The 20,755-nt window shown below is 34.5% G+C and overlaps 1 protein-coding gene across 2 annotated transcripts in view; it reads left to right on the top strand.

Moving 5' to 3' along the window:
• fancm (FA complementation group M) overlaps window positions 1-20,755 on the top strand; it is a 56,825-nt gene that overhangs the window by 19,396 nt on the left and 16,674 nt on the right. For both annotated transcript variants that reach the window (XM_028437671.1, XM_028437672.1), the window contains exons 5-13: window positions 7,201-7,332; window positions 8,568-8,700; window positions 9,703-9,795; window positions 9,886-9,990; window positions 11,076-11,254; window positions 13,920-14,126; window positions 14,887-15,127; window positions 15,207-15,355; window positions 16,273-16,437. In XM_028437671.1, coding sequence (XP_028293472.1) covers window positions 7,201-7,332; window positions 8,568-8,700; window positions 9,703-9,795; window positions 9,886-9,990; window positions 11,076-11,254; window positions 13,920-14,126; window positions 14,887-15,127; window positions 15,207-15,355; window positions 16,273-16,437 — 1,404 coding nt within the window. The remainder of the gene's footprint in view (window positions 1-7,200; window positions 7,333-8,567; window positions 8,701-9,702; window positions 9,796-9,885; window positions 9,991-11,075; window positions 11,255-13,919; window positions 14,127-14,886; window positions 15,128-15,206; window positions 15,356-16,272; window positions 16,438-20,755) is intronic.

Genomic DNA, 20,755 nt, shown 5'->3' with positions numbered 1-20,755 from the left:
CCTACTGTGATGTTTGTTTCGTGTAAAGCACTTTGAATTGTTCTGTACATGAAACGTGCTACACAAATAAACTTGACTATATAAATCAGCATTGTAATTACGAGGGCTGCTAACTTTGGTTGTTTAGTTGACTAATTGGTCGATGCCGTCGTCAGAAATGGTATCAGTTTCAATACCGTTTACAAAAAAAAATGCGTTTCACTTATATAGGTGATAAGGATTAAATATCAAATATTATTTATTTATTGCCTAAACATGATGCTGTGTCTAGCAACAGCTGTGTGTGAGTGAGTGCATTCATTCATTTTTTTAGTTTATTTATTTTTTATTTTTTGGTCGACTAATCGCTACGTGAGCCATAGTCTTGGTCGACCATCATTTCCATGGTTGATTACACATCGTGTGGCTGCATAAAAGTCCTTTCTAAAAGTGGAATTCAGTGGTTAGGCTGAAATCATTTTTTGGGCAATTATATTTAAAAACAAAAAAAATTGATTTATTATTATTTTTTTATTAATCAAAATTCATTTAGAGATCCTTTTCAGGCAGAGGATTATGAACAAACATGAACCAAGAGGCGGAGAAGGCAGGATTTCCTCTGCTCAGCCACCATGTTGCACCCTTCGACAGACACGTAGAGAGAGGGGATTATATAATCCACTGTATTCTGTGTGTGTGTGTGTGTTTTTAAATGCACAAACACACTGTCAACACTCTCACTGAGCTGATCGCACTTAATAGACTTTATCCACAGCTCGAAGCTCGTCGACAACATCATAATTAGAGTTTTGGTTTTCAGAGACACACAGATGTGTTGTTTAATTCATCATAACTTTCACATTTATTAACAGCTATAGAGATAGTGATGCTAAAGCAAATCCTACACACACACACACACGCACACACTCAGTAAGACCGACATAGGCAACTGGTGACCCTTGGGCAAAAAAAAAAATCCCCAAAAATTGTATTTCAAGAAGTTGGAAGGAATATAAAGCCCAACATGATACACAAAGTAACTCCCAAAGCACACATATTGACAGTAAAATACACAAAGTAGACAATTTTTTTTAAAAATACACCAAAAAAACACATTACAGAATAGGTCCAAAGACGCACAAAATGACAGGAAAATATAGAAAAACAACATAAATACAGAAAGTCCCCCCTTAAACGCACAAATCGACAACAAAGATGCAGAAAATGACAGAAAATGCACACAATTACAATGAGAACACAACAAATAACAAAAACACACAAAATGACTCATAAAACACCAAATTGCAACGAAGAGAAACCACCAACTTAACCACTTAAACAAACAAAATGACTACAAAAACACACACGCAGAAAAGAAAACAGTAACACATTACAGAATAGCTCTAAAGACCCACAAGCTGTCAACAAAATTGCACAAAATGACAGGAAAATACAGAAAATGACAACAAAAATACAGAAAGTTCAACCCAAAAATGCACAAATCGACATAAAAAAAGGCAGAAAATTACACACAACTGCAACAAGAACACAACAAATAAAAACTCTCAAGTAAAAACTCACAAAACCAAAGACAAAGAAACAAAAAAAATACAAACCCTGTCTCCCCCCCCCCCCCCCTTTTATGAATGTCATTATTTTAAATGCTGACATGAATGTTGATAATGTGGCCGTCGGAACAGATACGATCACCGCTGTGATAGAGTTGCCCATCCCTGCAGTAAGAGTTGAGCTCAGAGTAGATCCGTTTATTAATCTCTGTCTACAGACAGGCTTTTTCACTGATTCATTCGTCGCGTCACTTAGCTCAATGCCTTACAGCCAATCAGCTAATGGCTCCCCGCTACGTGTGCTCAGAGAGGCAGGAATCATTTGGCCCACGTGCTCTCCTCTCATGACCCCATAAAACACTTCACACAGATTATAAACGTAACCCTACTTTCTATTTTATTGCTTTTAGTCCTAAGAAGTATGATTTATAAAGTGGCATTCAACATCATAAAGAATATCAGATTTTCTTTAACCATTTCCTATCAGAGTCAGGTTTTAACATGTGACATGATGCATAACTAAATGAATTAATAAAAGACACAAAGATGTGGAAAAAAATACACTTGGTGGTTAAATTTGAATAATTGTGTGATAATATTTCTCTGTTTTTCTGACATTTTACACAAACTAAAGGGATATTTACAATACTTTGTCACGATTTGAATGTCACAATACGATATATCTCGATACTAAACCTTACGATATATATACTAGGGATGTAACGATTCACTCAACTCCCGATACGATTCGATTCACGATACGATTCTCTCACGATTTATTTTACAAAATGGGACTGTAGACAAAAAAAATTTTTGGGAAAAAAACTAGAAAATACTGTATTATTTTCCTTTTATTTTTCATTGTCAAAAGAATCCCTTGATGGACTATTCAAAACAATGTAATTTAACTAAAAATAAATCTTGAATGAAATAAATAAAGGAATAATAGAAATGAAAATGAAGCCTATTAATTTAAATTCTGGTTCTATAATAAACAATGCAAAACTGCATAATAGTTCTTTTTCTTTTAAAAGTGCAACTGAAAATGTATTTTGTGCCTTAACAATTGGACTTTAAAAAAAAAAAAAACGTGATTACACTGATTTACGTCATATTTGTTTGGACCAGCAGAGGGCGCTGGTAACACAGTGGTCGGTTGGCATGCAGATATCTTGCAGTGAAGAAGAGAAGTTATGCTAGCAGACAGAGCTAATAGAAAAACGTGACTTTTACAGATATTCAAGTAATATTACAGATATTCTTTCGGTGCTAAAGGGGTAATGAATCATTTATTAATGATGGCGACCGTGGCTCAGGTGGTAGAGGGTCGTCTTCTGATCGAGAGGTTGGGGGTTCGATCCCAGTACCTGACTATGTGTCGAAGAGTCCTTGGGCAAGACACTGAACCCTAAGTTGCTCCCAGTGGTTGACTAGCGCCTTGCATGGCAGTCCTGTCCCACTGGTGTGTGAACGTGAGAGTGACTGGGTGAATGAGCTGATATGGAAAGTGCTTTGAGACTGCTTCAGTGTGGTGATAAAGCGCTATATAAAATCAAGTCCATTTACCATTTACCAAGTCCATTAACATATTTCAAAGTAGAAGGCAGCCAGAAAGAAAGTATTAGCAGACTCCGCCCGCCGCCTACACTTGTGGATAACGCCCTCTGCTGGTTAAAAAAAGTACTGCGATTCAATTTTCAAAAAATCGCTATCAACCGTGATACCTATGAATCAATTTTTAACTGCCTTACGATTAATCGTTACATCGCTAATATATATATGTATATATATATATGTATATGTATAATCGTGTGGTGAAATATTGTGATTTATCACCGAATTGATTTATCCGTAAAACACTGAATGATCTCCTTTGTGCATGTACTTTATTGTAAGTCTATTCCTCAAGTCCTCACCAAAGGTATTCAAATACAAAATATATATACGACTTGTAAAATGTATTAAAGTTTCACACTGCAGAATAAATACTGATGGTCGCTATAGTTACTGCAGAGCTGTCACCTCTCTGCAAGGATCCACGTCACATTCCAGTCTGAATAAAACAGAGATGGCACTAATCTGGCTCTGTGTAATCTCTTAATCTGAACTTGACGGCTGCACGTACGTTCACACGTAGCATTAAATCACCTGTGCGTGTGCTTGTGTGTCTAAAAATGAGTGTGGGTGTGCGTGAAGGTCAGAAGCCTGAGATATCGTGTTTTTTTTGGGTGAATACTTAAAAAACAGCATTAACAAATCAGATTTCTTCTATAATTACTTTTAAATACTTCTCACAACTACGTAGCATTTTACCAGCTCAAACTCAAGGCCAGGGGGCCAAATCTGGCCCTTCACAGCATCTGATTTGGCCCACAGCTGAAAGTGAAAATGACAGAGAAAACAGGACTCATTGTGTAAATTGTTGTTTAAAGAACCAAATTTTTTCGAAAATCCGGCAATTTTTCTCAAGTCATTCCACAAAATCTCCTCAAATTAAATAAAAATTGGTAACAAGAAATAAAAAAAAATGAAAAGACATTTAAATATCTGTAACTTTTTGCTTTGATGTTGTTGATGGCTTTCGTACTTTGTCTAATTTAGAACTGGGAGTGCAAACATTTTAATTTTATCCATGACATTTAGATTTAACATTAAAGATTTACATTTAACATTTACATTTAGCATTTAGATTTAGCATTTAGCGTTTCGATTTTAGATTTAAAATTTAGATTTAGCATTTAGATTTAATATTTTACATTTAGGATTAACAATTAGATTTAACATTTAGCATTGAGATTTAGCATTTAGATTTAATATTTAAAATTTAGATTTAGCATTTAGATTTAATATTTTGATTTAATATTTAAATTCACATACGTTTTTTAAATGTGGTTCATTGCTAAATGTGACCGTTTATTTTAGCATTTACAATCTGCTCCCCATGGAAATTGTTGGTTTTGAATTGATCAGATTGATAGATTCTATAGGAATGTATAAACTTGTTTTGATTGAAACAAATTAATTTTGTTTGTTTTTAAAGTTCTTAATAAAAATCTTCAGTGTTTGCCTATCCATGTTCTCTGGTTGTTTGTTGTGGGATTTGAGCGGCTCTGTGCGATCAGGCAAAAACCCAAGCAGATGGGCCGGCCTCTTTAGCACACCTCTGAAAAACAACGTTCAGTGCCAGGTGATTTCATTGTTGGTTTTCTTCCTAAAAGGTCACTGGAATTAATGGTTGTTATTTAACTCTGTGCTTTTGTCTTCGTGAGCTTCGGAGCTCTCTGTCTTTTAGTCTCTGAGATGAACGATGATATTTAGCAGCTGCACAGGCTTCATCTTTTCTTCTTTTTAAACCGACTTCTATATAGAATTTTCTAGTGCTAATAGAAATTGGATTTGTACATGTGTTAGGTGAGGGTTTACTTGCATAACAATAAATTTCTTGTATATATATATATAGTACAATGTCCTATATGAGTGAGAAAAGATTTTGCGATTTTTTATTATAATTATTTTTTTCCCCCACAAAACAATGATTCAACTTTTGTGTTTGGATAATAATATAAAAAATAAAAATAATTTTTTCATTAAAATCTAATTTTTCATTTTGTTCTCCACAAAAAAAAAAAAAAGATTCAACTTTTGTGTTTGGATGGTAAAAATAATGGTCAAATATTTTTCTGTAATTAATTAATCGCAATTAACGCTTTAAAGTCCCAGCCCTAATAATTATATATTTATAGCATCCTTTATGGGTGAGAAAAAATATAAATTTACAATATATTACGATTTTTTATTTTTATTTTGTGTTATTTTATTTTTTTTGCCGCAATATCAAAAACCGATGTTTCTCCCTAGAACACATTTCTCTAGAAGTTGTGAAATTATTTGTCTTGGCGTCATTTTTTTTACATCACAAAAACCTGGCATTTGAACAGGGGTGTGTAGACTTTTTATATCCACCGTATATATATTATGTAAGCAATATAAAACAAATCAGCATCAAAGTATTGTGATGTAATCAAAATGAGACTAAAGCATATCGTCCCAGCCCTAATATCCTCTCCATGGGTGATTCTGCTCTTATTTTTATATGGGGGATTTTGTTGTTTAAAGATCCCCAAAAAGGTACACTATTGTGCATAGTGCACTATTTTTCTGTAATTAATTAATTGCAGTTAATGCGTTAAACTCCGAGCCCTAATGTTTATATATTCATAATATCCTCTAGGGGAAAAATATTGATTTACAATATATTGCAAATTTTTTGCCACAATATTGAACACCGATGTTTCACTTCAGTACAAATTTGTGATAATTCAACTTTTGTGTTTGGATAATAAAAATAAGAAATATATATTATCTTTTTATATTCTCCCTTTAATCAAGTGTTTCTTACCCTTCCTTCGGGAGGGCTGGTGATGGTCACAATTATGCAATAAAATTAATTCATTCATTTAATTGCAATAACAAAACATGCGTAGTTGTTGTAAACAGCATGTGCAGACAAAGTTAAAAAAAAAGAAGAAATATATATATATATATTATGTAAGCTTTAGGGATGTAACGATTCACTCAGCTCCCGATACGATTTACGATACTGGGTTCACTATACGATTTTCTCATGATTTATTTTACAAAATGAGACTGTAGACAAATGACTGAAAAATACTTTATTCATTTTTTTTCTTCGAAAGAAAAACTGTACTATTTTCTTTTATTTTTCATTGTCAAAAGAATCTCTCGATAAACTATGCAAAATGATGCAATTTAATTAAAAATAAATCCTGAATGAAATAAAGAAATAGTACAAATGAAGAAGCCTATTCATTTAAATTCTGGCTCTACAGTAAACTACAGTATGTGAAACTGCATAATAGTTCTTTTTTTTTTTAAAAAAAGCCAAAATGCTTCCACACTTCTGATTTAAAACAAGGTGCTGCGTCCTGAATTTCAAATTCTAAATTGCGATTCAATTTTAGAGTATTGACGTGAACCGTGACACCTTTGAATTTGATTTTTAACTGCCTCACGATTAATCTTCACATCCCTAGTAAGCAATATAAAACAAATCAGTACCAAAGTATTGTGATAAAATCTAAACGAGATAAAAGCATGTCGTCCCAGCCCTAATATCCTCTCCATGGGTGATTTTGCTGTTTTTTTTTTAATTTAAGTGATTTTATTGTTTGAAAATCTCCCAAAAGGTACAACTTCCTGCTGCGTTTGTGATGACATTCATTTTCTGATCCTTTAAAAAACGTTTTTTTTTTTTTTTGTTCCTGCTGCAGCTCAAATTGAGTCAGTAATGGTTCAGGCTGCCATTATGTCATTTAGAGGCTGGATGGAAGTTGTTGGCGAATTGTCCCTCAGCCCAGGTTGAATGTTTTCCGTTTTTCCATCGTTCAGAAACAAGGTCAGGGAAAAGATGAAAGCCTCTTCAACACGAGTGCTGCTCAAACATACAGCTTCCATTGGAAGTGATGAAGCTCTATCTAGAACCGACAGCTCACACATCACTTTAGTGCACCGTCAATCATCATGTCAGAATGATGGTTAGAGTTCTTTCTGTTGCATGAGTGAACCTGGAATTGTCCCAGTAATGGTGGTGATTGCCCATTTTTTTATGTACTTGTTACACAATGTGGTATAGGTGCTGGAGAAATTCATGTCACGTCTGGTCCAGTACCGGGTGATGGCACACAAAGACCTGAGAACTCTCTGCAAGTACCAGCTCATTCTGGCCAGGGATCAGTTCCGGAAGAATCCACCACCTTCCATCAAGGCATGAAACTGTCATTATTATGTCATTGTTTTTTTTGTTTTTTTAATAAATATCAGCTAAAGACAGAGTTCAGGCCTCATAGATCAATACATCCAAGATCATTTACGCAAAGAAAACTTATAAAAGAGAACTTTTTGGGGTCCATCCATAAAGTCAGCAAAATGATGGTCCATTGTTCTATGAATCTGTGATAACCACGTTTATTTATCTGAATAATATCCACTGTTATCCAGGCAGTTTATTATTTGTGCCATAGTATATAATCTTAAAGATGTAAATCCTTGTTTAATTAGAAATAAAATGGATTAAAAGGGACCAAAAATGGACAGAAGAAGTAGTAAAAAGGGGTTCAAAGTGTCAACATTGGCTTAAAAGTGGGAACAATTAGTTTAAACTGGCAAAATAATGTGATTAAATTGGCAAAAAGGTATTATAGTCAAAAGAATCATTGAAACTGGTTGCAAATTACAGTGGCCAAAAAAAGACAGAAAAATTGGTAAAAAGGATTAAAAGTGTCAATATTGGCCTAAAAGTGGCAGAAATAAGGCAAAGAAAGGGGTTTGGGGTAATGTAATTTAAAAAGTAGGAACAATTAGTTTAAACTGGCAAATAATTGGCATGACAAATTGTGAATAAGGTGAAATTGGCAAAAATAAGCATGAAATATGGTGAAAAGAGGTTTAAAGTGACAATAGTGGGTCAACATATAGGACATTAGGTGGAAAAGTGTTGTAAAGGGTTTATAAGTTCCAAAAATGTCTTGAAAGATAAAAAAGGTGCAGAAAAGGCGTTAAAATTTGAGGAAGAAGTGGCAGAAATGGGAATAATGTTGCAAAAATACATTAAAAGGAGCAAAAATATGACATAAAAAAGTGATTAGAATAGGTTATAGTTGTAGAGAAATTGTAAAAATAAGCAAAAATCTGCTCAAATTGTTAAAAAAAAATATTCTTAGTTTCCCAAAACACCAAGCATAAGAAAGAATGAAATAACACTTCTATCCATCGGTCTATGAGACTCCACATCCCACAATGCAATGCATAATAAATCATCTGTTCTTTTTTTATGTTTTGTTAATAATTTGAAAGTTAAAAATCAAATGATTCCTGTTTTTTAAAGGCTACACATTATGTTGGACATCAAATACAAGTTTAATTTTAAGCCCTAAATCTGCACAGATTATGTTATTTGGATGTTTTTTTGGAATCATAACTCATGTGTTGTGCACTCTGCAGGGCTATCAACTGGGGATGCTGGAAGGCGACTTTGCCCTCTGCATCAGCCTTTACCACGGCTACGAGCTGCTGATGCAGATGGGCCTCCGCTCGCTCTTCTTTTACATCCAAAGCATTGTGGACGGATCCAGAGGTCAGTCGTTTATCTAGAGGTAGTGAAAGTTGTAAAAATACCAGAAGGATGCAATTATCATTTTATTACTGCCCCTAGTGACAACTATGGCTATAGATCCATTATTATATATAGTTTATTCATGGTTTTCTAATCCAATATCTACAGACAGGTTGTGTTTATAACAGCGATTCTCAACCTTGGGGTCGGGAGACACTGGGAAGGGGTCGCCAGATGAACATTTTTAGCCCATTTTTCCTTATTTGCCCCATTTTTCTGCAACTACACCAAACTTGCCATATTTCAACCTATTTCCATCACTTTTTCTTGCCATATTTTTGCTCCTTTTAATGCATTTTTGTTACATTACTCCAATTTCTGCCACTTTTCCATCAAATTTTAATACCTTTTCTGCTCATTTTTTCCACTTTCAAGACATTTTCTACACTTATAAACCCTGTCCACCACTTTTCCACCTAATGTCACATATGTTGACCCATTATTGTCACTTTTAACCTCTTTTCACCATATTTCATGCTTATTTTTGCCAATTTAACCACATTCACAGTTTACCATGCCCATTTTTGCCAGTTTAAACTAATTATTTCTACTTTTAAGCCAATATGGACACTTTAAACCCTTTTTACCACTCTCTGGCCTCTCCAATCTGCAACTTTTAATCAATTTCTGTAGTTTTTAAATCCCATTTCACCACCTTTTTGGTCACTTTTAAATCCTATGTATTCCTGATTTTCTTTTTTAAGATGACTATATACTATGGCACAAATAATAATAAACTTCCCGGATAACACTGGATATTATTCAGATGAATAAATAAATGTGGTTATCACAGATTCATAGAAAAATGGACCATCATTTTGCTGACTTTATGAATGGGCCCCAAAAAGCTCTTCCCTTTATTCCCCTTTATTATTTCTATTTTTAAAAAAAATGCTTTTTAGCTTTCAAAAATTCCCATCATGAACTCTCACTATATTTACGTTCTATGCTTCTTTTACTCAGAGAATTCCAGAGCCAAGAATGAGCTTCAACGAACGCCCACGTTTATGGATCTTTACCAGGAGATGGAGGCGATGTTTGTGCAGTCATCTGCAGGTAAACGTCACATAGGACACACAACATTATGAAGTCATGTTTCCTTTCACCAGCTGCAGCCTTATTCTGCTCTGTATTTGGTATTTCCAGGTCCAGATGACTCATTCATTTATAGTCACCCTAAACTGGAAAAATTGGAAGAGGTTGTGCTGCAGCACTTCAGACGGTGGAAAGAGAGCTCAGCAGAGAACAGGGGTATAGAAGTTTTACATTGTGACTTATACTGTACACACAGTATATGAAACACAGCAACAAAAAAAAGCAAAAACAAACCATTATTCTTTTGTAAATTTGTGTTGCATCCAGATTAATTAAACTTTCATTTATTAATGTTAGATTCAAGTGAAGTGCATGGACAACATTTTTATTTGGATATTTATGTGCTATTTATATGGGTTGTATTTGTTGGTTTAAGCATGTTTTTTTCACCTAATACAGCATTTCATATATTGTCACCCTCACAACAAAAGCACCTCAGTCATTTTTTGGCTAATTTGGGGATAACTCATATATTTTTATATTTTGAAATATTTTTTAGTTAAAAAAATAGTAATAATAAAACACAGTTTAGAATAATTATATAATATATATATATATATATATATATATATATATAAACAATTTTTTTTTTGCCATTTGGGGATTTTATGCCTAACTCTTGTTTTTTACATTATGAAATATTTTTTGATAATATTAATATTAAGACAAATTATTTATAAAAAAAAAAATTATATATATAAGTAATTTTTTTGGCCATTTGGGGATTTTATGCCTAACTATTTTATTTTTATATTATAAGTTTTTTTTATTGTAATATTATTCATATTAATAAATTATATATAAAAATGTATATATAAAAAGTCATTTTTTTCACCCATTTAGAGATTTTATGCCTAACTCATTTTTTAAATATATATTTTTTATTTTATAATAATAATAACAATAATAATAATTATTATTATTATTATCTAAAAAACAAACCGACTCCCAAATAAAATCCCAAAACAGCCAAACAAAGACTTCGGCAATTTTGTTATATGAGGAAAGACATTTATTTCATAATAATAATAATAATACATAATGAAAAATTGTAGGTTAACTTTTTTTTTATGTTTTCCAAAAGGAACCTACTTAAATAAATTGGTTTAAAGCAACCAATATATCTCTCTCCAAATTGAGTGTTTTTTTTTGACCATTTAAAGATGTCATTCCAGTGTGATGAGTCGTTTGTTTCTCAGAGACTGTTAATGAATGAGTGTCTCTGTCTGTTTAATGTGAAGGTTCAAGCCCTGAAGAAGTTAGCACGCGCGTGATGATCTTTTCATCGTTTCGGGAGAGCGTACAGGAGATCGCTGTCATGTTGAACCGCCACGCCCCGCTGATAAGGGTTATGACCTTCATGGGCCAAGCCTCGGCCGGGAAGGGGGTCAAAGGCTTCACGCAAAAGGAGCAACTGGAGGTACAGGATTTTTTTTATTTTTTTTTTTTATTTATTCAGTTTATTTCCGACATGGTTACATTCACTTTTTTTATTTTTTTTTATTTTTATTTTTGGTTTTCTAAAGTCAATATTCTCTATTCGGAGAGATGGAGGAAGTTGCATAAATTCCCACTGAAAAGCAGCTTGACACCAAAATAACTATTTTAGGAGGTTTTATCCACGCTGAATGATTTGGCACCAAATGTACCAGAAAACCCCCAGCGGGAAGGAAAAAGGAGTCATCTCTGGAATTAATGATATTACACAATTACATTTTTGTGGCCCCCAAAGCAAAGCCCCAAAAATTTGAATTCAAGCAGTTAGAAGGAAGGTAAAGCCCAACATACAGTAATACACCAAATAACTCCTAAAACACAAAAAATCCACAGCAAAACGTACAAAGTACACAAAAACACACAAAATATTCCAAGAATGCTCAAAATGACTCATTAAAACATTACTACAAAAACATCAACACATTACAGAATCGCTCCAAAGACACACATACTGTCAACCAAATGACAGGAAAGTACAGAAAACGACAACAGAAATACAGAAAGTGACCCCAAAAACACACAAATTGACAGCACAATGCAAAGTACACAAAAATTCAAAATGACAAAAAAACATTGGATAAACATCAACAGAATAGCTCCAAAGACACACAGACTGTCAACAAAATCACACAAAATGACAGGAAAATATAGAAAGCGATGACAAAAATACTCAAATCGACAGCAAAATGCACAGAGGACATGAAAACACACCAAAAATTCCCTAAATTACACAAAATGACTCATAAAACACAAAGGGGGTATGTTACAAATCTAGATTACCTCTTATTGCACATCCTTTAAACCAGACATGGGCAACTGATGGCCCGGGGGCCACATGTGGCGCTCAGTCTAATTTTTTGCGGCCTCCAAAACAAATCCCCAAAAATTGTAATTGAAGAAGTTGGAAGGAATGTGAAGCCCAACATAATACACCAATTAACTCCCAAAACACACTAGTCGACAGCAAAATGCACCAAGCACACAAAAACACAAAAAAAACCAACAAATAATACACAAATTGACTCTGAAAAACATTACAGAATAGCTCCAAAGACACACAAACTGTCAACAAAATTACACAAAAAACAACAACAAAAAAAACAGAAAGTGACCCCAAAAACACACACATCGACAACAAAATGAACAAAGTACACAAAAACACGCAAAAAATTCAAAAGAATTACACAGAAAATTAAAAAAATTACTTAAAATGACTCATGAAACACAATATTACTAAAAAAACCTTTACACACTACAGAATAGCTCCAAAAACACACAAACTGTCAACAGAATTACACATAATGACAGGAAAATACAGAAAACAATGACAAAAATAATAATAATGGCTTGGATTTATAAATCATTATTCATTCACACCAGTCACTCACACAGTCATACCGATGGTGTTAAGCTACAATGTAGCCATCACTGCCCTGGGGCAGACTGACAGAGGCGTGGCTGCCATTTCATGCCTACGGCCCCTCTGACCACCACCAACATTCATACACAATTCATACCCATTCATACGAGGCAATGTGGGTAAAGTGCCTTGCCCAAGGACACAACAACAATGACTTGATAGAGCGGGATTCAAACCCCCAACCCTTCGGTTACTAGACGACCCACTCTACCACTGAGCCACGGTCGCCCAAATAACAAAAGTGACCCCAAAAACTCACTAATCGACTACAAAAATGGAGAAAATGACAAAATTGCAACAAGAACACAAAAAATAACAAAAACCACATATTCATGTAAAAACTGACAAAACCACAGACAAAGACAAAACTTTTTCCTTCTGCATTAGTCACATTTTTGTGGCCCCTGTTGTGATAGTTGACCTTCCCTGCTTTTATTAAATAGTTTAAATAGTGCTTGATTTAATTTTTATTTAGTTTGATTGAAATTAACATCTTAACAAGTTCAGTTTGGTTGTAAAATGTGTCTCTGAAAAGAAGGATTTTTCCATTTTCCTTTTACCTTTTAACATTTGTGTATCAAAATGATGATCCTTTGTTGGCTTTCTGACACGTTGCCATGGCAGCAGCCAATGCTAAAATTTCTCTTTTTGCGTCAAGTAATTACACTTTAAATCACTTATATTGTTTGATTTCTTGGAATATGGTTAATGGGGATGACTACCTTATAAAACCTTCTTCTTACAAAGGATATGACATAGGACTTGGTCCTTAACACCTTGTTATGTGTGTTTAATTTATTTATCATCATTGTGTGAAGTGTTGTTTCCTTTGACTCTTTTTGCTGTTGTAACAAACTTTATTTTCTTAAAAAACAAACAAACAAACCTATGCTTTCAGTTTTATAACATTGCATTTTCACAGTGCTGTCTGTTCGTGCACTTTCCTCTTTATGAAATATAAATTAAAAAAATGCTTTACATTTTATTTGACTTAAACCAACAGATTTAGTCGACTAAAATCTTATGTTAGTTGACTAAAACTAGACTAAAATGCAACTAAGTTTTAGTCAAAATTCTGTCTGTTATAGTCACAAAACTACGACTACAACAAAATAAAAATGTGAACCCTGATGTCCTCACATGACTTCTTTGTCCTGTGGTTTTTCAGGTGGTGCACCGCTTCAGACAGGGGGGCTTTAACACCCTAGTGTCCACATGTGTTGGGGAAGAGGGTCTCGACATCGGAGAGGTGGATCTCATCGCCTGCTTCGACGCCCAGAAGAACCCCATCAGGCTGGTGCAGCGAATGGGACGCACTGGGCGTAAAAGGCAGGGGCGTATCGTGGTCGTTTTAGCTGAAGGTAAAGAAGAGCGGGTGAGTGACAGCCACAGATTCTACCGTGGTGCATGTTTTTCTGACACAAACTAGAGACCGTAATACAGTGGCTGGTAGGTTTGCAATGGTGAAAACACAAATGTTAAAGGTATAAACACAAATGTTAAAGGTAAAAACACAAATGTTAAAGGTAAAAACACAAATTCTAATGGTAAAAACACAAATTCTAATGGTAAAAACACAAATGCTAACGGTAAAAACACAAATTCTAATGGTAAAAACACAAAATCTAATGTAAAAACACAAATTCTAATGGTAAAAACACAAATTCTAATGGTAAAAACACAAATTCTAATGGTAAAAACACAAATGCTAACGGTAAAAACACAAATTCTAATGGTAAAAACACAAAATCTAATGTAAAAACACAAATTCTAATGGTAAAAACACAAAATCTAATGGTAAAAACACAAATGCTAACAGTAAAAACACAAATTCTAATGGTAAAAACACAAATTCTAATGGTAAAAACACAAATTCTAATGTAAAAACACAAATTCTAATGGTAAAAACACAAATTCTAATGGTAAAAACACAAATTCTAATGGTAAAAACATTTTTGCATTCGTGTTGTGCCGTTTGCATTTGGGTTTTTCTCATTTGCATTAGTTTTTTTTTGTTTGCATTTGTGTTTTTCTCATTTCCCCTTGTGTTTTTGTATTTGCGAATGGTCTGACACCTGCCATCCACCGTAGAGTAAGCTCTAGTGTGGAACCCTGAGCGTCTTCTCCGCCCACAGACGTACAATCAGAGCCAGAGCAACAAGCGCAGCGTGTACAAATCCATCACTAGCAACAGAAACGGGTTCCACATGTACCAGAACAGTCCCCGCATGATCCCCGACGGGGTGAACCCCGTCCTTCACAAGATGCACATCACCTGTGGGCAGTTTGATCACGGTGAGAGCGGCAGGCGCTCATCCAGGGGTCGACGGTCCCACGCTGAAGGACGGGCGTCTCTCATCCACCCTCACAACCTGTGTGAGTGTCAAAATGGATGGAGATGAAGAAGCATATTTCTAATTCCAGACTAAACTTGTTTGTTTTGAATGTGAGGCAGTTCAACAGAGCAGGGCCACATCAGACGGGTTCCTGAGCAGCACCGAGTACTCCCTGTGGGCCTCCACCATGAGACTGGATGAACAGGAAGCTCAGCCCACACTAAAGCAAAGTCGCTTCCTGTCCATACCTGATGCCCTCTCACCTCAGGTATTTCTCTTACTCAGCATCTCTGTCTTATCTCAGAATCTAATAATATTTTCTGAACAATTTGAGCCCATTTTTGCTTATTTTTACACTTTTTTTGCAACTACACCAAACTTGCCATATTTTTGCTTTTTTTAATGTGTTTTTTGCTACATTAATCCCATTTCTGCAACGTCATTTTTTCCACTTTCAAGACATTTTCAGCACTTTATGAACCTGCACGCATATGTTGACCGATTATTGTCACTTTTAACCTTTTTTCATCATAATTCATGCTTATTTTTGCCACTTTATTCACATTCATGATTTGTTATGCCCATTGTTTGCCTGTTTAAACTAATTGTTCCTACTTTTAAGCCAATATTGACACTTTGAACCGTTTTTGGCCACTCTAATTTGTAACTTTTTGAAAATCCCATTTCACTGCCATTTTTGGTCACGTTTACATCTTTAAGATGATTGTTAGCTCCACTATAGAGCAAATAATAGTAAACTTCCTGGATAACAGTGGATATTATTCAGATATATATAAATGTGGTTATCACAGATTTATAGAACATTGGACCATCATTTTGCTGACTTTATGGATGGGCCCCAAAAAGATCTCCCCTTTATCCCCCCTTATAGATGAACCTGTCTCCATATGTCTGTTCTCTAATGTTCATGTCTGTGTTCAACCACCTTCAGGTACAGTGGGGGTTTTCGGTCTCTGGAACCTTTATTTTGGGGCCTGAAAAGTTTGATAAACACTGGATTAAACCATGAAATTAATTATAAACAATTCATTTAAACAAAAACAGTTTTTTTTAGTGGTTTTTAAATGTTTCTGGAACAACAACCACTGACCCACATCTGCAAAAACACACGTGCATCACTTTTCACTGACCTGCTTGTAAAGTTGGTTTTTATTTCACTCGTAGGAGGAAGTTTCCAAAGGCCAAGCGCCATCCAGGGAGCTGTCTCTGTGGGAATGGAGACTTTGGCAGCACAAACCACTTCCTACCAACGCCGTGGATCATTCCCTTCGCTGCAGCCACTTCGTCCAAGTGATGAAGCTCATAGACGGCATGAAGGAGGAAAATGAGGTAAGAGACGGAACAACTAGTGCGAGTTGTTTTTATGGGTGTGTAAAGCAGAAGAATGAAGTCAAATGTTATGTTTTAGTTCTGATGCAGGAAGGAAAATATTTCAACAAACCAGTTGGTGATTCACAAGCATTTAAAAAGTAACAAGACACAAATAGCACGAAGCACCATCACCATGTTTATAGTGATTAATGTGCATCAAATGTCAGTGATTAGTTTCATTCCAACAACACTGAGTAATGAAGGGAATTGTGATCCAGGCAGTTGAGCTGCTTCTGTGTGAATGGAAGATAAAATAATGATCTGACCACACACTGTTCTATGGATGTTTGATAAACTGACGACAATGCTGACAGTTTGACAAAGAGGAAACCAGTATGTTAAATAAAAAAGGCCAGAAAGACTCAAACAGTTGGCCTTCTGAATCTGGTTTTCAGTATTTTAGGAAATCAATTAACGTGGCTTTTATTAAAGCTGCTAAAAATGTAAAAAGTTGAAATTGTCGCTCTAAAGTTTGTCTTAATCCCCACTGTAAACACTATGTTTATTGACATTAGCTATATTTTCATTACCTTTGGAAATGCAAACAATCTAAACAGCGCAATAAAAACTGACAATGGACACTTTTGAAGAAAACACTCAAATATTGCAAAAAAGTTTTTATGCTTTCATAAGGAGGTTTTTCAGACGTTTCAATATTAAAATGTATCGCAAAAGCTCAATGGAAACACTTTTTACGTAATTACACGACACTGTTTGACTTTGAGTAATTAGTGCTATCAATAGATCAAAAATATTGTGCGATCATCAACAGTAAGAACACTTTTATGATCAATACAGTTATTGAACACCAAACTTGTTGCTTTTTCGCTCCTTCAGATAATATATAATAAATAAAACGGGCGATCAATCACTGCTGTAAATTAGCACATCAAATATAACATTGTTCATCACAAAGTAAAGTACTGTAATCACTTCTAGTTGTAGTAGCCCCGCCCACATCCTCTACCACCGTGAGTGGTCGACTGTCCACTACAATCATTTATCCACTGACTTTGTTCATTTGTCACTCATTGATTTATTTGTTTTGGTTCTGAACCCAGTCTGATTGTCCAGTGTGGATTGTATGGGCCACTCTGTCTGCTCGGTCATGTGTACTGTCCGAAGGACCGCTGTCAGTACTAGCTGCTACATAGTTAGCATTGAGGTGGAAAAGCTCCACTGGAGGCTAGAAGACCTTCGGTGACCCACAAACTCTTTCTTGCACAATTTGCACACAACTGGGCTTTAGTTTCCCATCCGGTGTTTTTTTTTTTTTTTTTAACTAAAATTAACGCCCACAAAGACTTCCCATCAGGTTCTACTGTTGTACTCGGTGCATCAGTATTATGGGTATACCAGGGAACGCGTGCAATGGAGAACGGTTTCGTGCTGTTTGCGGTGCAAAAAAAAAAAAAGAAGCAATACATTTTTTTAACGCGTTATTTTTTCCTGTAATTAATTTTCTATATCGCCAAAAGCGAAAACTCAATATATCTTGACACTGCATATAGTATATCGCCCAGCCCTACCTCAGTGTGCTTCAGGTTTGTGCTATTGTAGGTTCCAAATGCATCTTGGGGAACTTGGCAGTATACTTCAATGGGAACACTCATCATCCTAGTCAACCTTATGGTAGATACTACTATACTACAGTATATACTCATTGAGTTTGTAGTATTTAGTTTGTTAGTGTGACATTTCCAACTCAGACTGTCTTTATCTGATTAAAAAAAAATCTTGTCTTTTGCAGCTTTATCAATAAAATGTGGGTCAGCAAATGGAGAGAAATAGTCTGAGTGTGAGTAAGTGTGATCAATCTGCTCGACTCATTTTATAGAAATCTCTACAGCCTTTCTAAATGTTCTCATATTTTTTTTTAATAATAAATGCTCTGTAAGAGGAGGAATCAGCTTTGAGCACAGGGATGTCCTATACCTGAACCGCTGATTTGGAATCTTCTTTACAGTCCTCTCAGGGGCGGGGCTTTACCTTCTGCTGAGTCGTCGTTTGTGCCCAAATTTGAAGCAATTCTATGATTTTAGGTGTAATACAGGGGTGTCAAACTCCTCTTAGTTCGTGAGCTAAATATGAAATAGTTTGATATTAAGTGGATCGCAGATTTTAGGCATGATGTATAAGTGTGTAAAGTGCTGATATTATTCAGGTAATAAGTGAAAGACATCAGTCTCTGCGGGTTTTTTCTTTTTAAATTACATTTATTTTATTTAATTTGCCGAAATTATGTGATTATAATTTCGTCAAAAATCAGTTCTTTAAACATTTTGAAATTTTGATGGTTTAAAGGGCCAGATTTGGCCCCCGGGCCTTGAGTTTGACACGTGGTATAATGAATAGACCACATTCTTCACGAGAATAAAGTATTCTAATTATCAGCCCCAGCTATACAGCATGTTATTAATGTTGCCCTGTTTTTTTTACAATAGCCAGTGTCTTACTTTTTTCTTCCATTCTGAGGTCATGACTGAACTCTGGAATTATCCCACCTGGAACAAAACCAAATAGGATTAGTGGGTACGGTGGAACTCATGTCTCACATGATTCAGTAGAAGAATCAAGGTCATCAAACAGCCTTTAGGGAGAATTACTAGAGAATTCTATTGTTTAAACTTCTACACTTTTGGGAAAAGCACAGACAGTTTATGAGATTTCACTTTTACGTCCTCGATGTGTGTCGTAACTCCTGCTTCACTTTAGTGTTTGTGTAAATCATGCAGGTTCATGAAGTCTTTTTATAACCAGACACAGACAAGTTTTATCACAGCAGGGGCCACAAAAACATGATTTGTTTGATCTGAGATTCAATAAGTCAGTATTTAGAATAATGACCAATCTGAGCATTAATACTTTAAGAAAACGGTTTTTGTTGTCATTTTATGTATTTATCTGCCATTCTTTGTATTTAGGCTAAAGTGTTTTATTAAATTATTAGTAATTTTTGTGTATTTCTATTGTTGTTTTGTATATTTTTCTGTTATTTTATGTATCTGTTGTTTTGTGTAGATTTATCAGCAATTTTTGCCTCTTTTTGTTGTGATTTTGTGTTTTTGTTATGTTTTTGTGAGTTTTTGAAGTCATTTTGTGTACTTCTGTTGTTCTTTTGTATATTTTTCCTGTTATTTTATGTATCTTTGTTGTTATGTGTATTTTTGGTTTTGTTTTTTTATATTTTATTTTATTTTTGTGTTTGTTGTTTTTTTGTCTATTTTTCTGTAATTATGTTGTCTTTTTGTGTATTTTTAGAGTAATTTTGTGTACAGTATTTTGTTGTTGTGTTCAGTTTTATGTTTTTCTGCCATTTTCTTTATTTTGGTTGGTGTTTGTTTTTAGTAATTTTTGTATATTTTTGTTTTCGTTTTGTGTATTTCTGTTGTTGTTTTGTATATTTTTCTGTTATTTTCTGTATCTCTATTGTTTTTTGTATTTTAGTTTTTGCTTTTTATATTGTTTGATTTTCGTGTATTTTGTTGTTTTTTGTGTATTTTTGTGTTTGTTTGTGTGTCATGTTAACATTTTGTGTGTTTTTGGAGTCATTTTGTGTGTTTTTGTTGTTGTGTTCAGCTTTGTATATTTTTCTGCCATTCTGTATATTTTGGTTGGCGTTTAGTTTGTTCTTAGTTATTTTTGTGTATTTTTGTTGTCCTTTTGTGTATTTTTCAGTTATTTTCTGTATCTTTTGTTTTTTTGCTTTTTTTTATTGTTTAATTTTTGTGTACCTTGTTTTTTGTGTATTTTTCTGTTATTTTTGTGTTCAGTTGTTTTTTCTGCCATTCTGTATATTTTAGTTGGTGTTTAGCGTGTTATTAGTTGTTTTTGTGCATTTCTGTTGCCGTTTTATGTATTTCTGTGATCGTTTTGCGTATTTTTCTTTTCTTTCCTGTTATACTTGTTGCTTTTTGTGTATTTTTGTTTTAGTTTGTTGTGTTTCTCTGTCATTTTGTGTGCTTTTGGAGTTATATTGCGCATTTACATTGTGGGCCGCACAATATTAGAGTGTAAGCCGCGTGTGGTCCCCGTTGCCTATTTCTGTTTTAAACCATGTTGTCTGGTTTGAACAGTTTTATAGCTAAGATCCATTACACTATTTCCACTCTTAGGCATTTGTCCTTTGAATATGCGGTAAAGAGGAAAAACAGGCGAGCATGAAATACACCGATTTTTGAAAGTCAGTGTTAGGTCCGGGATCGTCCTTTAATTGGTTAAGTGGTCCTTGGTCTGAAAAAGTTTGAGAAACACTGCGAGATGTTTACCCCCTTCA

The sequence above is a fragment of the Gouania willdenowi genome, chromosome 22, assembly GCF_900634775.1.
Source record: "Gouania willdenowi chromosome 22, fGouWil2.1, whole genome shotgun sequence".
Classification (NCBI taxonomy): Eukaryota; Metazoa; Chordata; class Actinopteri; order Blenniiformes; family Gobiesocidae; genus Gouania; species Gouania willdenowi.
The sequence above is the reverse complement of the archived record's forward strand: the minus strand, read 5'-3'. Positions and strand labels throughout refer to the sequence as shown.